Source organism: Eschrichtius robustus, chromosome 8 (genome assembly GCF_028021215.1).
Source record: "Eschrichtius robustus isolate mEscRob2 chromosome 8, mEscRob2.pri, whole genome shotgun sequence".
Lineage (NCBI taxonomy): Eukaryota > Metazoa > Chordata > Mammalia > Artiodactyla > Eschrichtiidae > Eschrichtius > Eschrichtius robustus.
The window spans coordinates 118,266,046-118,280,681 of record NC_090831.1 but is presented as its reverse complement, the minus strand read 5'-3'; the positions used below and the strand labels follow the sequence as shown (position 1 = coordinate 118,280,681).

General features: G+C 56.1%; 1 protein-coding gene across 1 annotated transcript; it reads right to left on the bottom strand.

Annotated features, from left to right (window-relative positions):
* Positions 1-20: 20 nt before the first annotated feature.
* Positions 21-14,407, bottom strand: EPHB6 (EPH receptor B6). The gene is made up of 18 exons (XM_068550135.1): positions 14,335-14,407; positions 7,416-7,488; positions 6,939-7,137; positions 6,590-6,654; positions 5,576-6,329; positions 4,750-4,905; positions 4,050-4,388; positions 3,831-3,955; positions 3,482-3,644; positions 3,125-3,239; positions 2,823-2,875; positions 2,527-2,646; positions 2,157-2,404; positions 1,735-1,908; positions 1,105-1,254; positions 699-904; positions 420-575; positions 21-314 (listed from the first exon to the last, which is right to left on the bottom strand). Exons 3-18 carry the CDS (start codon positions 7,036-7,038, stop codon positions 206-208), a joined length of 3,033 nt encoding a protein of 1,010 aa, XP_068406236.1. The 5' UTR covers positions 7,039-7,137; positions 7,416-7,488; positions 14,335-14,407; the 3' UTR covers positions 21-205.
* Positions 14,408-14,636: the final 229 nt, after the last annotated feature.

The window sequence follows — 14,636 nt, the reverse complement described above, 5'->3', positions numbered from 1 at the left end:
TTAATGTGGGGGAGGGCGGTGGAGGGGCAGAGGACCAGGGAGTGAGGCGTCCCCAGGGTCGGGTTTAGTGTGGCGGGCAGGTGCCTCTCACGGAGGCCAGGGTGGAGACGGGCTCACATCATCTCCCATGTCCTCCTTGGACCTGCGTCCAGGACTGGGTCACGGGCAGTGTCTGTCAGTCAGTTCATAGCTTTCTGCCGGGGGCTCAGACCTCCACGGAGCCCAGCGGCCTCAGGTGCTGCTTCAGGAGCTGGATGTGGTGCAGCAGCTTCTTCTGGTGGCCGGCCAGGGTGATGCCCAGGGTTGGCAGGTCTCTGTTGGGGAAGGAGTGGATTAAATCGGGGCCAGTATCTCCAAGATCCCAGGCGCGACCCCTGCCCTGGGGCCTGGGCTCCCCTCTCCCACCTCACCCTGCTTACTCCAGGCTGAGCTGAGCCACGTCACTGAAGGTGTGGAGGCCGGACTGGGAGAAGCTGTCCTGGTAGCACTCCAGGCCGATGGCCGAGAGCCAGGCCTGAGGGGAGTGCAGAGAGGGAAAGTCCAGGGCCGCGGGGTTCAGAAGGGCCTGGGAGGGTCTGAGTGGGAGGGGCAGGCAGGTCAAGGTCCCCTCTTCATCCTAGTCCCCTTCGCCTCAGTTTTCTTTTTGGTTTGCCTCATCCCTCCCTGGCTTTCCCAGGCTTTAGCCCCAAGCTCCAGACCTGTCCCTGGGGCTCCCGCCGGAGTGCTCTGCTCCCTGCAGAGTGTCTGGCTTGCGGATCATCTTGTCAAACGCAGCCACCAGCTGGTCAAAGTGAGGTCGCTGGGTACGATCCTTCTGCCAAGTGTCCAGCATAAGCAGGTGTAATCCAGGCGGACAGCCTGGAGGCGGGGGCAGCCGGAACTCCTGCTCTATTGCATTTAGTACCTGGGGGTTAGAGGAAGCACGTGGTGCTTGGAGGCTATTGCTAGTGGAAAGGAATGTATTGTCAGGTAACCATGAGGTTGGAAAGGAACTTAAAAGATGTGGAAAATGAGACCCACGAATGGAGGGCTTAGAATGTGTGAGTCTGTGAAGGCTGGAGGGACAGCGGTGGGGAATTGGCAGTGTCTAGGTCAAGAGCTCACCTCCTGGTCACGCATGTCCCAGTAGGGCCGTTCTCCGTAACTCATCACTTCCCACATCACTATCCCAAAGCTCCAGACGTCACTGGATGTTGTATGTTTCCCGTGTGCAATGACCTCTGGGGCTGCCCAGCGAAGCATACAACTTGGGCCCTGACGGGTGGGGTTGAAAGTAACAACAGCAATAATCAGAGCAGTGGTCCTAGTTATTGATCAACTACTGCGTGCTCAGATGTGCCTCAAGGGTTTTACATCAAGCCTCTCGCTTAATCCCATAACGACCCTGTAGCGTAGATGCCATTATCTCCATCTTGCAGAGGCAAAGGCTGAGGCATCGAGAAGTACAAACCTGTGCAATGTCACAGAGCTTGAGGGTGGCGTGTTCACGATTTGTACCCAGCGGCTCTGACACGAGTCATCATTAGGGAAGGGCAGGAGGTGGTTCTAGGACTCCCACCCTCCCAGTCCCCTTTCTTCCCCAGTGTCCTCAGTCCCTGAAACCCCTCCATCACACAGGTGAGCTCCGCCCCTTCAGACACTAAGATACACCACCTGAGGCATCCACCGCCCCAGGTTCCAGCTCAGCCTCCGGCACCCCCTGAGGGATGCGGGGCCCCAGGGCTGTGCTCTCACCTGAGGACTGTGGCCAAGACGAGCCACTTTGCACACTAGGTGGCTGTTCACCAGCACGCTGTGGGCAGCGAGTGCGCGGTGGACGAAGGCGAAGCTGGACAGGTGGTGCATGGCGGCGGCCACGCCCCGCTGCATGGCCACCAGCTGCAGGCTGCTGAACTGGCCCTCCCGCTGCTGAGGGATGGGGGGCAGAGGTCAGCCAAGGGGCGGGGGACCTCGGCACATCACGCAGAGACACTGGCGCCAAAAGGCAAAGGGACCTGGGGATCAGCGAACGGCCTGGGAGTGAAGGACGGAGACCCTGGAGGTGGGGCAGCAGGGAGCGAAGGCACAGACAGGGCTCTTTGTCTCCGGGACAGTTGAGAAGTGCCCACCTTCCCGGCCCGAGCCGACCCCCACACCTTGCCACCAGCCTGACTGACCCTCAGGAAGCTGTCCAGGGGGCCCAGCTCCATGAGCTCCGTCACCACCATGAGGGGCCGACTCTTGGTGACCACGCCCTCCAGCCGCAGGATGTTGGGGTGCTGAAACTGGCCCAGCACTGCGGCCTGGCCTAGAAAGGCCGTCTGCAGGCTCTCGGCGCCTCCGCTCCACAGGGCCTGGATGGCCACGGCCTGCTCCCGCCGTCCCCGGGGCTGCAGGCGGCCCCGGCGCACCTCCCCGAAGGAGCCTGGGAGAGCAGGCATACGCTGGGGGGGGGGGGTGGTCTCCAGGAAGGACTCAGTGTCCTGCCCTGTTTAGGAGGGACCCTGCTGGGACCCCTTCCGTGCCCTCCCTCTGCCTCTGCCATACCTGCTCCAATGACCTCCTCGATCTTCATGTATGTGGGATCGACCTCCCGGGCGAATTCTCGGATGGCCTGGCAGGGGTCCTCGTAGGTGGAGGGGTCGACGTAGTACTTCACCCCTAGCCCTGCAGGCACGCGGGGTCCATTAGGAGGAGGTGTGCAGGCGGGCGGCCCACGCAGCCCAGGCACGCTCTCTCACTGCCGAAGATGGTGCCAAGGAGCTGCCCTCGACCCTGGGGGGCCCAGCCTTGCCTGGTGCCCTCCCGGCCCCCGGCCCCTCCCATCCCAGCCACACCCACACCTGGGCTGCTGTACTGCTGCACCTGCTCCACGTAGCCCGTTCCACGCCGCTTCCTGGGGGACAAACCAGAGTCCTGCGGTCACACTCCCTCTCCCATTCCCCCCCCCAGTCTGCCCACGAAGGCCGAGGTCCTGCCAGGGCTCAGTGGCTGGAAGGAGCCGCGCCCCAAGGGCAGGGGCTGGGTGGCGGTGGTGGTGGAGGAGGACACTCGTGGGCGTTTCTGCAGGGAACCTAGGGGCCATCAGGGCTTGGGATCGTGCTTTGGAGAGTACGGTGCTGGGCCACGGCGGGGAGAGACTCACCTCCGGAAGACGAGAGCCAGCACGGTGATGGCCGCCAGCAGAAGGAAGGCCAGCGCCCCCAGGATGGACCCAACCACCAAGGAGAGTCTCTCGGGGAGCTGGGCAGACAGCTCACCTGGAGAACCAGCCACCCAGAGTCGCAGGTGTGGGAGATCTCACGCGCCAGTGCAGGTCTCACACACCGCCCCGCAAGCACCCACCTACCCACACCCCCTCCCCCCACAGACCCGAAGGTCGGTGGGCAGCCAGTCTCCCGGTCTGGAGGGTTTGGGGTGAAGGTTCGAGGCCTGGATGGTTCCTGGACCCCTCCTCACGATCCCTCGGGCCGCCCCCCGCCCCGTCCAGGCCTCCTCTCACCTTGAGGCAGCGTCTGGAAGTAGACCTTGCCCCCGTACGGGCCGTGGCCTGCGGCTGTCCGTGCCCGCACCTGGAAGCCATAGATGTGGCCGGGGCTCAGCTGGGTCACGGTGGCCGTGTTGGTCTCGCTGGTCAGGGTGAACGAGTGGGATTCATCTTCTGCCTGGGGGTGACAGCCGCTCACTCCCTGCCAGCTGCGAGGGACCCTCGCCCCCCTGCTCCCGCCCCCGCTCCTCACACCCCGCTGGGGCAGGGCCCCGAGGCACGTCTCCTGTCTCCCCAAGCCTAGCCCCACTGCGGAGCACTTGCGGCTCCCAGCATCCCCGCCGGGCGCCCCTCTGCTCCCCACCTGGTCATAGTAGCGGAGCTGATAATCCAGGATGTCCCCGTTGGCCTGGTCGGGCTGTGGCCAGGACACGGTGATGCTGCTGGAGGCCCGGCTCACCTGGTGCACAGCAGGCACTGCGGAGGGAACTGGAGTGCGGGGTTAGCGGCGGTGCCCAGGGGCGGGAGAGCGGGAGTGGCCTCTAAGGCGGTGACTGGCAGCTTAGGGGAGGGCAAGGCTCACCTGCGTGGCTGGTGCTGACATTGACGGCTGCAGCCTGGGGAGGGTCGGGGCTGAGCTCCGACACCCCATTGACGGCCTGCACCTCCAAGATGTAGGGCACGTGTGCCCGGAGCCCCCCAACGAGCACGCGGCTCTCAGTCAGGCCCCTCTGGCGGGGGTCGAAATGCACCTCATCCCTGCAGCGGCGACAAGGGCCCCTGCCTCCCGCTCCACACTCCTTGCACACGACGTTGAAGAGCAGGTCCCCGCGTCCCCCCAGCTCCTGGGGCAGGCGCCAGTGCAGCATGAGCGCAGAGCCCTGCACCTCAAACCACAGCTCCTGAGGGGCCGACGGGGGGGCTGGGGAGGGCGTGTGCAGGGCAGGGAAGCGCCGCAAAGGCGGGAGTCGTGGGGCGGGGGTGATTGGGGAAGGAAGGAGGCAGGGGAGGGAGGACGGCCCAGAGGGAGGAGACAGAAAGCAGGGGAAAGCGGAGAAGGCAGGTGGGGCGAGAAAGGAAGGAGGTGGGCCAGGTGGAGATGGGGTCGGGGAAAGAGGCGGGAAAGGAAAGCAAGGACACAGGAGAAAGAAGTCACTGCAAATGCAAACCAGCTGCACCGTGTTGCCCTCCAGGCTCTCCCTCCCCTGGTCCCACTCCCATCCCACGCCCATCCCACGCCCATCCCTGGGGCCGGGGCGGGGGGGGGGGGGGGCGGGACTCACCAGTGCAGGGGGCCTCTGGGGGGTCGGAGCTGGCCCGGTAGAAGCCCTCCAGGCAGGGGCACACGGGGGCCGCAGGGTCAGGGGCGAGGCTGCGGGCAGGGCACGGTGAGCAGGGGGCATTCCCAGCAGAGGCCTTGTAGGACCCCCTGGGGCAGGCTGAGGGGCAGAAGAGGGTAGAGGCCTCAGGCCCACCCCGTCCATCCCCTCCTGAGCCCCCCACACCTGCACACAGCCATCCTCCCAGCCTTCCGAGATCCATCTCCTCCTCACCCCTCTCTCCCCTCTTTCCCTCCCTCAGCCAGAGATTACTTCTGCCATTTTGCCGGGGCAGAATTACATTTCCATTGATGGAAAAAGTGAGGTGTGGTAGGGGCTACAGCAGAGCAAGCACCACATGTAGCTGCCGGGCTCGACTGCCTAGCCTGCCTCTGCCGCAGGATCATTCTTTACAGCTGCATGCACGGCCTTCTACCTGCCTCCTGGTCACCTGGCCCTGGGGTGAACCATCCCCAGCTAGATGGCAAATGCGGACAAAGGACCCCATCCCAAGCCAGCCTAGGAGTTTAACTCCTTTCATTTCCATCCCTTCTCAGGCCTGCAGCCCTAGGATCCCCAGCAATCGCTGTGGAAGTCTCCAGAAGGTTCTAAAAGTTTCAGATGAGTGGCTGAGAGCAAGGTTGTGCGCTTTAGGAAATAAATCTGGAGAAAACAGGGGTCCTTTCCTAAAATAACTTATTCCTGACCTTCTGGGGACAAAATGAAGTGTGGGCTCGTTCAGGAGAGGATCCCAAAGGTGGGGGGCAGGTGCAAGGGAGCGGGGTCTCACCTTGGCAGGCCTTGTCTCCGCGAGCAGGCTCGTGTCCGGGCTGGCAGCGGCAGCTCCCAACGGCTACCATCCACTTGCCCTCCCCGTTACAGTGCAGCCTGGGAGGGCTGCCTCCTGCCTGGCCCCCTCCTCCATCCTCCTCGGGCTCTGCGTGCTCCACACAGGTGCCCACGGCCGCCACCAGGGAGGCCCCCCCGGCCCCACTGGCCTGCGTCTCAGGAAAGGTGGCGAAGGCGCGGAGCACGGAGGGGCAGGCGTAGGAGAAGAGCCTGACCGCCACGAGGGCCAGGCAGGCCCCGGTGTCCTGGAAGGCCACGTAGAAGCCGCGCTGGGTCAAGGGCCCGAAGCTCCGCTCCTTGACGTTCAGCTGCAGCCCCGCCCGCTGCCCCGCCCCGCGCGGGCCCACCGCCCACGCTGAGGAGGCGGGGAAACTCTCATCCGCCGCGATCGTGTCCACCTTGGTCCAGCGTTTGAGGTGCCAGGAGGAGGTGCTGTCGGAGCTGTCGGGCTCCTCGGCCTGGCGGTAGTAAAGCGTGAAGGTCTCCCGGCAGGTGCCCCCCGCCACGCCAAGGCTGGAGCAGGCCCGCACGGAGAAGTGCAGCCGGATGTGCGCCCTCTGGGCCCCTCGCCGCTCCACGAAGTGTGTCTGCAGCCAATTGTCCTGCCCGGGGCCGGGAAGGGCCCCGGCCACGTGGCATGCCTCGAAGGTCCGAGTCAGGCGTCGCTGGTCATCCAGAACACTCACTTCGTCCCACTGCAGGGAGGACCACAGAGGGCATTAGCTGCTCGGGGCTGGAAAGGTGCAGGGAGGCGGGGGCATATCCCTCCCGGTGAAACTTAGCATTAATGACATGCAAAGCAGCTGAGGATACCCGGAAGTCCTGCTCCTCTGGAGGTCAGGCATCTTGTCCCATCCATCTCTGCTCAGGGTTTCCTCCACAAACTCAACACGCTAGCGGGGGTGGGGGTGGGGGTGGGGGGGCGTTGGGTTCAGAATGAAAGCGTGACACTCACCCCACCTGGTGGGTAGGTGAGCCAGCCAATCTCAGATGTCTCTCCAGTGGTGTCCAGCAATACCTCTGCCCAGCGATAAGAAGGGGCACGCAGTTAGCAGGCCTTCAGCCAGCAGGTCTCACCCCACCCCATTCCCATTAGGAAAAAGAGAATTTCCCTCCCCGGTTCCTTGAATTGACTAACAGGAGCACAGCTGCCTGTCGGGAGTCTTTCTCTGAAACCTTCCCCCTTCCTTTCCCCCTTTAGATGTCTTCACCATTTCCTGCCTTTTCTGAATCTTTCCCACTTCCCATCAGTGCTGGCTCTCCCCTGGCAGGTGGGGGGTTCTCCCGTCTCCCCTCCCTCTTACCTTCCAGAGCCAGGACTGAGGACACCAGCACCAGGACCCACAGGCCACACACCATGCCCGCCACCCTGCTCCCTGACGGGGCAGCCCGCTCAGCGGCCATGAGGCATCTTCAGGGCTCCCACCATTGCTCTGGCCACCACCCTGCTCCCAGGTGGGGCTGCTGCTTCGTAAGACTGGGGTCTGCAGCCAAGCTGGCTTCCTAGGGAGACACAAAGGACCAGAGGAGGCCGGTGGGAGGGAACCGCATTGCTTCAGAGTTGGCCCTGGGTCTCCCCCTGTAGCTCGCAAAGTGCCCCAGCACCAACCATGGGTGAGGGCCAGCAGGAGGCTGACTCTCTCCTGACCTGTGTCAGGTCCACCATCTTGGAGGACCATGTGCCCGGTCACCCACTACACTCCACAGGCGACCCATCTCTGAGCATCTGTTTCTCATGGCCCTCCCCTTTAGAGCACCGGGTAGTTCTGGGCCAGTCTTACCCCTTTGCTTCTGGAAGGAGTTATTCAAGTTCTTTCTCTTCATTTACTCTCCTCCCTTCCTCCTACGGCCACCCTGCATAGAAAATCAGAAGATTCTTCTCATTAAAAGCAGGCGAGTTAGAAGCTACTCCTTCCCTGGGGGCACACGGTTCCCCCTGCCCAACACCTCCCAACCCCCATCAGACTCGGATACTCTAGACATTTCAGAGAGGCAGTGAAGCGAGAGGGACCGAAGAAGGAGAGCTGGGGGGTATCATGGGAGGGAGGGTGTGAGAGCAGACGCAGAAAAGAACATAGGCGGAAAGATTCCATCTGATAAAGGAGCCAGGACAGAGAAGGGACAGAGCTATGTAGGTGTGGCATACCTACATTTTATGAACCAAGGTCCTCTCTCCACAAGTGTATATGAAAAGATGCTCCCTAGTTTGCTCACAATGAAAGGGAGGCATGTTGAAACAACAGTGAATTGCCATTTTGTTCTACGAGATTAACAATGCCTGGGTGGGGAAGGTATGAGAAATAGGCTCTCTTGCATTCATTGCGCATACGGGCTCAAGTTGGTGTATCCTCTTAGAAGGACAGTTGGCGATGTCTATCTAGCAGCTTCACTTCTAAGAATCTGTCCTTCAGGTATCGTATACTTGGATCCTTTTGCATAGATGTTCGAACAAGAATATTTATTGCAGCATTGCTTGTAAGGGAAAAGACTGTAAAGTAACTGTTCATCAATAGGAAGATGGTTAAAAAATTACGGCACAACCTTCAGAAGGAATAAGGGCTAGTGTTTATGTACTGATATGAAAATAATTTCCAAGTGAAAGTACATAGTCCATTGCAGAACCATATACAGTATGCTCCCGATTGATCGATCGGTAACTTAAGAAGGACCTACATATACATATGTATGTAAGGATCTTTAAGAAAGGTAGACAAAACCTGGGAAGAAGGGGAGAGGGAGAGAATGGGGGCTAGTGCAAGAGACACTTACTCTCACTATATCCCCTTAAATTTTTATATTTTAAAAATCTTGCATACATATTATTTTTCAATGAAATCATTAAAATTTCATTCAAATCCATAAATAATAACTGTTTAATAAAACGAATCAAAATAGCGTTCATGCCCTCAAAATGATTTCACGCTTTTATGTAAAACATTCCCGAGCCTTAAGAAGCACAGCGCTGCGCTCACAAGCGCATGCCCAGGAGCCCTGGCTGCCTCCAGGGTCACGGTGAAGACCAGGAGGCTCAGACCTTTCTTTGCTGTTGGTCTAAGGTTAGTGGCGAGCTATGTCTCTCCTCGTGACTGAGTCTCAAAAGTCTGTGAGTTGCATGGACAGTAGAGGTCATTTATTTCTGCTGAGAAGAAAACAAGAGGCATGTTTCTCAAAAGACACGAGTTTGAGAGTAAAAAAAAAAAGTCAATTGGAAGTTGGAACCTAAAAATTACACATTTCACAATGAAGCTGAAACTAAGCTATTAAACTATATTTAATTTTGATAAATATGAGAATCATGATTTGATTTCTGTTAATCTAATTTTTTCAGTTAATGCTGGCTATGCTGTAAGCTGAAGCCGTCAGTGTTATCTCCAGGTGGTTTTCATGAAAAGACACCATTTCTGCATCTGCATGGGCTGACATGTAGTGGATGTCTGCCATGTAGCCACTGAAATGTACCTTTCATGCCTCTAGACCCCTATATGAGAAACAGAGAGTTCAATTTATAGCCTATGGAGGCAAGTAAGGAGCATTGCCAAATCTTCACGTTGTATATCTTAAACTTACACAATATTATATGTCAATTGTATCTCAGTAAAGCTGGGGGGAAAAAGAAGCATTTCCACAGGGCAAGTTATTCCTAAGAAACAGAGGTTCTTTGCAAATACTGTCCCAAATGCTACTAGAATCATTCACATATAAAATAAATGTTTCAAGAAGAACCAAGAGATGGTAAAGTAAAAAGCACTGTCCCATCATCAACGGCTGTTTAGAAACTATCCTAAAGTAATTCATGCTGTAGATATACACCCCACCCCAACTCTCAATGACTTAATTTGAAGGCATGCTTGACACACCAGAGCAGACCACTGTCTGAAGAAACTTATTTATAACCTTCGGTCTTCTGGATCCGAATCGAAAAAAGGTCCTCATCAAACAGCAAAAGTACACTTCTGGGTACTTGAAGGTCCTCAACCATTTCTTTGAGAAATGGTCACAGAGTCTTTAGGAAGGCTGTTATCGAGAACTGAAAATGCCAGCAAAACGTCTTTAAACAATGAAGGCTATTACACCATTTGCCCAGCAGATAGTCTTTAAAATAGCCTCTTTCAGTTAGAACATGGATGGATTCTGGAATCTGTACAAAGAAGAAACTAAAAGTACCATGTCTTCTTAAACTTATAACTAGACAAATAATCATGGAGAAGGAATAATGAACACTTTGGAATATCCCAGTGAATTTTTTTTGAGAGACAGCAAAACATGAGAGAAAAGGATGCCCTGCAGATCATATCAGCTGTGCAGTATGGAACAGTCTAGAAGATGAATGGCCAAGCATTTGCTTTGATGACCCACAATACAAGTAACACGGTGGCTTGTGGCTATAATAGGGCGTGTGCGCATAGCCTTAGTATGCATCTTGATGACAACATGAAGCTGGCCTCTCTCCAGAAGATCCAGAAAAAAGCAGAAGCAATTATAAAACACGCTAAATCCATTCAGCTTCTGTTGTCAAGAGGAATCAGGAAGAAAAGAATAAAGTGGAGACATCACATGTAGACTGCCACAAGGAATTTTTTGAAATTTTACGAAGAACAAAGACATTCATTAAAAAGAAATGGTTGAGGACCTTCAAGTACCCAGAAGTGTACTTTTGCTGTTTGATGAGGACCTCTTTTAGATTCGGATCCAGAAGACTGAAGGTTATAAATAAGTTTCCTCAGAAAAAAACTGTTGCTGAGTGAGACTAGGAAGTTAGGTCAGTTCTCACGTATCAAACAAAGCAGATAAATCCAAGTCTTTTATTTTTTAATGTATAAAAAGAAACTGAGTGTACCTCTATGGTAAGGATAAAAATAAGGATAGAGGGAACTTTATTAAGACACGGAAGAAATTGCTGTCAACTAATTCCTGCCACTGCAGATTCTTTTGAAACAAGATTCAAAGGCGGAGATATAAGTGACAAGAACACGCAGCTCCATCACATGCCTAGAATACAAAACAAGCAGGACTTAGAACTTGATTTTCAAAGGTGCCTTCAATGGCTGAGGATGAGGACATCTTTCCGCATTTGGTCCAGGAGTGCGCCCTGGGAGCAGCCAATCACATCCCTGCTGCCACACAGAGGGAGACAGGCCTCTGTAAGGCCAGGCCCCTCACCCTCTTCCCTGTGGCCTGCTTGAGATTCCTCTATCTCCTCCAGCTCATGAATCGGTCACGGTTTAGAAATCCTCTAACCCCTGAAAAAGCAGAAAACTGATCTCCATCAGGAAAACATTCACATTTCAGATGTGTATTGGTTTTAAAAATATAAAACACCAGGAGCAGCAGAAATGTGGATGTAAAATGATAGCTCAGAAAATGAGACTGATTAGACAAAGTTTCTTGTGATAAAAATTGCATTCTATGACCAGATTTTTTTTTTTCTCAGCTCCTCTTCTGGTTATACCATTTTATATCTTTTTGATACAGTAGGGACACGAGAGCCACAAGCTTGCTACATTTCTTTAGTTTACAAAAACATGACAGTTTCATAGGCATCAGGATTGTATTTTGTTTTCACAAAATGGCAAAGATTAAAGATGTGTAGAATCTTAGCTTCTAAATCATAGCTTATGAGCTCTGTTATGTATAAAAATGAAAGATTTAAAAATAAATGAGTAAATCTGTAAGAATTTAAGAAGTTTATACTGTGCTCAAATTAAAATGCTAAATATGATAATTTATGAACAAACCAAGCTGAGTTAAATATAATTTATGCACCTCGATCCACAAAGCGAATTTTTAAAAATTAAATAATCTAAGCCCAGTGAGCTTGGAGGAAAGGTATGGCAAAAGATATATTGGGCCAGTAAAATTGGTTACTGTAGGAGCATGGGGAAGCAGTTATTAACGGTCTCTTATACATACTTGAATTGTTTTTCTTGTTACAATGAGCATATCTTATTTTTATAATTAAAACAAAATCTCATAGAATCCAAACAGAAAAGGAAAATATTTATAAAACTTAGACTAGTATAACATGTTTACAATTTATCCTCCCTGCCCTGTGCCCTCTAAGTTTCCAAACATCTAGAAATTTTCATCTATAAGAAGAAAGCAGAGAGGGAGAGGCAGTAGGACCTGGGAATGAATGAGCGAAATAATGTCAACAATAAAAGCAAAATAACTTCTATCCCTGGATAGTCTTTAAGCTTATCTCCCAAGAAGTTCAAATTGCCCCACTGATTATGCCATGCTTTTCTTACAGGATGTCAAGCATCCTGTAAGCAAAGGCCTGCAACTTCAAAGAGAAAGAGGGGGACAGAGAGGGCTATACACTGGGAACGCACATGGGGCATCACGGCAAAGTGAGCCCCGACAGGGAAGCAGAGCAGCCTGCAGGGGCCAGCAGGGCGAGGGAAGGTCCCAAGGGCAAAGAGGCCAATGGCTTTAAGTGGCTGGTGTGTCTGCTCCAGTTGCTGAGCTGGTCCTCACACCTGTTAGCCGCAGGGTCAGCGTGGGAGGGGTGAGTACCACAGGCCCTGTCGTCTGTCCTGTTCTGCAGCTGTTAAACGCCCAGGAAATTCCAGTATAATCCTTGCTCAGCTGAATGCTGCAGCCTCTACCCCTTAATCTCTACCTTGGTCTCAGTAGGTCTCTTTGAGATCTGGCCACCCGCCCTGAAAAGGATCCCAGCGGCCTTTAAGGAGGCATCCAGAGCAGACAGTGAGGAGGTAGCTTTCCTCCGGTGCTTCTAACCCCTGCTGCCCTGGCTGGAGAAGCCAATGTGTGGATTGGCTAGGACACATTGGCTAGCACACTGTCCTAGCAGAGGACAGTGCTATGTCCCCGGGGGACTCCAGCCCCGGAGAATGTCCCCCAGAGCACGCAGAGGCAGACAAATGTGCCTCCCACTCCCCGGCTGGCTGTGGAGCTGGGGGAGGCTTTTAAGATGCAGGCAGTGTCTGGGTCTAGCGAGACAGCCACTTAGAATGAGCCACTCTGGCTGTGCATGATGGGGGGACATGCGGGGCCCTGGTAAAGGGCATAAGGGAGGGTGTTGGGGCAGTTGGTGCATATACAGGAGAGATGAGTAAGTGGAAGATTGTGGAAGAAAGCCCATGAGTGCCAGGACCGGTGCCCATGAGAGCAAGTGTGAGAGTGTGTAAGGGAGAGTGTCTATTAGGTGAGATGGGTGTGGAGCAGGAGAGTATGCGCTGGGTGTGTGTGTGTGTGTGTGTGTGGCAGCAGGCCCATCCCTGCAGATCCCGAGTGGTCCTCACGTTGCTGGCATATGCCCATGAGCCCTTCCCCCTCACCCTGGGTCTCTCCCTACTCCACCCCTAGTTGGGTTGTCAACCTCTCTCTGCCCTGGGTGGGAGTTGTTCCTGTGGAAACACCTGGGCTGGGAGAGGAAGGTACGCAGGGAAGTAGAGAAAGGGAAACCTCAGGCTCAAAGCCCCCCAAACCCCAGCATCCCCATTCCACCTGGTGGGGACACAAGGCCAAGGGCCCAGCTCTGGAGATGGTGATCCGCTGGGAGAGCATCTGGCCCTGCCCGGAGGAGGGATGGTCCTGCCCTTCCCCCGCTCAGCCCATCACTGCCTGTTGCTCCCTGGCATTCTGATGACAGAGCGGCCCTTGCCTGCCATCTTCTTGCGCCCTGAAGGAACCGACAGACTCTAAATGAGTCCTCTTCCCCAGGTCACTAGGCAGGTACATACATAGGAGCCTGCACCCTAATCTTCCTGCGATAAAAAATGTGCATTGCCCTCAAAGAGCCAAGCGGCCTCTCTGAACAGAAGCACCTGGCAAGTCTCAGAGCCCCAGTCACTTGGGCAGTTTCCCTGGACTGCCAGCTTCCCACAGCTCCTTTCCCACTAAACGAGCATCTCTCCTTCTAGAGCCTGAGTCAAGTTCCCGGGGCGGGCACAGGGCCTGGGGTTAACTGACTGGGAACAGGCCCAGCCACTTCTCTCCCTGGGTACTGCCAGGGACATTACAACATCGGCTACGCTGGGCCCCTGCCAGCTCCCCCAGGGATGGGAGGAGAGAGGGTGCCAGACAGCCAAGACTGGTGGGTCGGGGTGTCGGGCAGGCAGGGCCACGCACCCAGATGTAAAGCGAGGGGGTGGAGCTGGGGCAGCAGCAAGCAGTAGACTTCGGTTGTAATTTGGGGGTCAGGGCTGGGGAGCAGGAACCAAGCCTTCCCTCCACTCCAGGGCTTATGGGTGGTCATGGGGCTGCGGGAGCAGGATAGGCTGTGGGGAGCTGGGGGCAGGTGTGCGATCAACCTCCTTGCTCCTCCCAGCTCCACCGGGATTGGAGACATGCCACTGGAGTCAGAGGGGTGGTCAATCCTCTTCAGCAGGCTGGGAGCCCGGCCTCTTCCAGGACCCCTAGATCAGGAACCCCTATATCAGAGCCAACCGAGTGCCTCTGGAAACACCGTGGGGGGGGCCGCAGCAGCAGGCTTATCGGGGTGTCACTGACGGCTCGTCACAGGCGGGGGTGGGGTGGGAGCCAGGCTGGCCGGGTCCGCACCGCTCACGAACCCCGCTCTCGCTTTGGGGACGGAGACTCAGCACTCCCCCGCGAGGACCCCCGGATCTGCAGAGGCCCTGTCTGGAGGGCCCCTTTACTTCTGCAAACCCGAATTCCTGTCCCCAGGCACGCAGGCCCCCGACCCCCCACGCCGCCTGCGACCCCCGGGCTCACCTTCGCGCCGGCCGCAGGCTCAGCAGGTCTGCGCTCCCCCGAGGCCCCGCGCTGGAGCCGGGGCTCCGGGCGCTCACCGGGGCCGCCCGCCGCTCCGCTCGGGTGCAGGGACCAACCTTCTCCGCGGCGCGGGTCCGCGCGGCGGCCGGCGCTGCTCCGGAGGCGGGGCGCCGCGGATCTTGAGGGGCCCGCGTCGCCCTCGCCGGCGCCGCGCTGGGTCGCGGGTCCCGCCGCCCGCTGCTCTGCTCCCGAGCGGCGGCTGGAGCGAGCGCAGCCCAGCCCGCCCCCTCCGCGTCCCTCCC

Excerpts from the sequence above, each read along its gene's own strand:
- EPHB6 (XM_068550135.1), bottom strand. The coding sequence starts at position 7,038 with ATGGCCGCTGAGCGGGCTGCCCCGTCAGGGAGCAGGGTGGCGGGCATG. Across the intron at positions 576-698 it reads GGCGGGAGCCCCAGGGACAG|ACCCTCCCAGGCCCTTCTGA; the intron begins GTCTGGAGCTTG and ends CCTCCCACTCAG. Across the intron at positions 315-419 it reads GTGGCTCAGCTCAGCCTGGA|AGACCTGCCAACCCTGGGCA; the intron begins GTAAGCAGGGTG and ends CTTCCCCAACAG.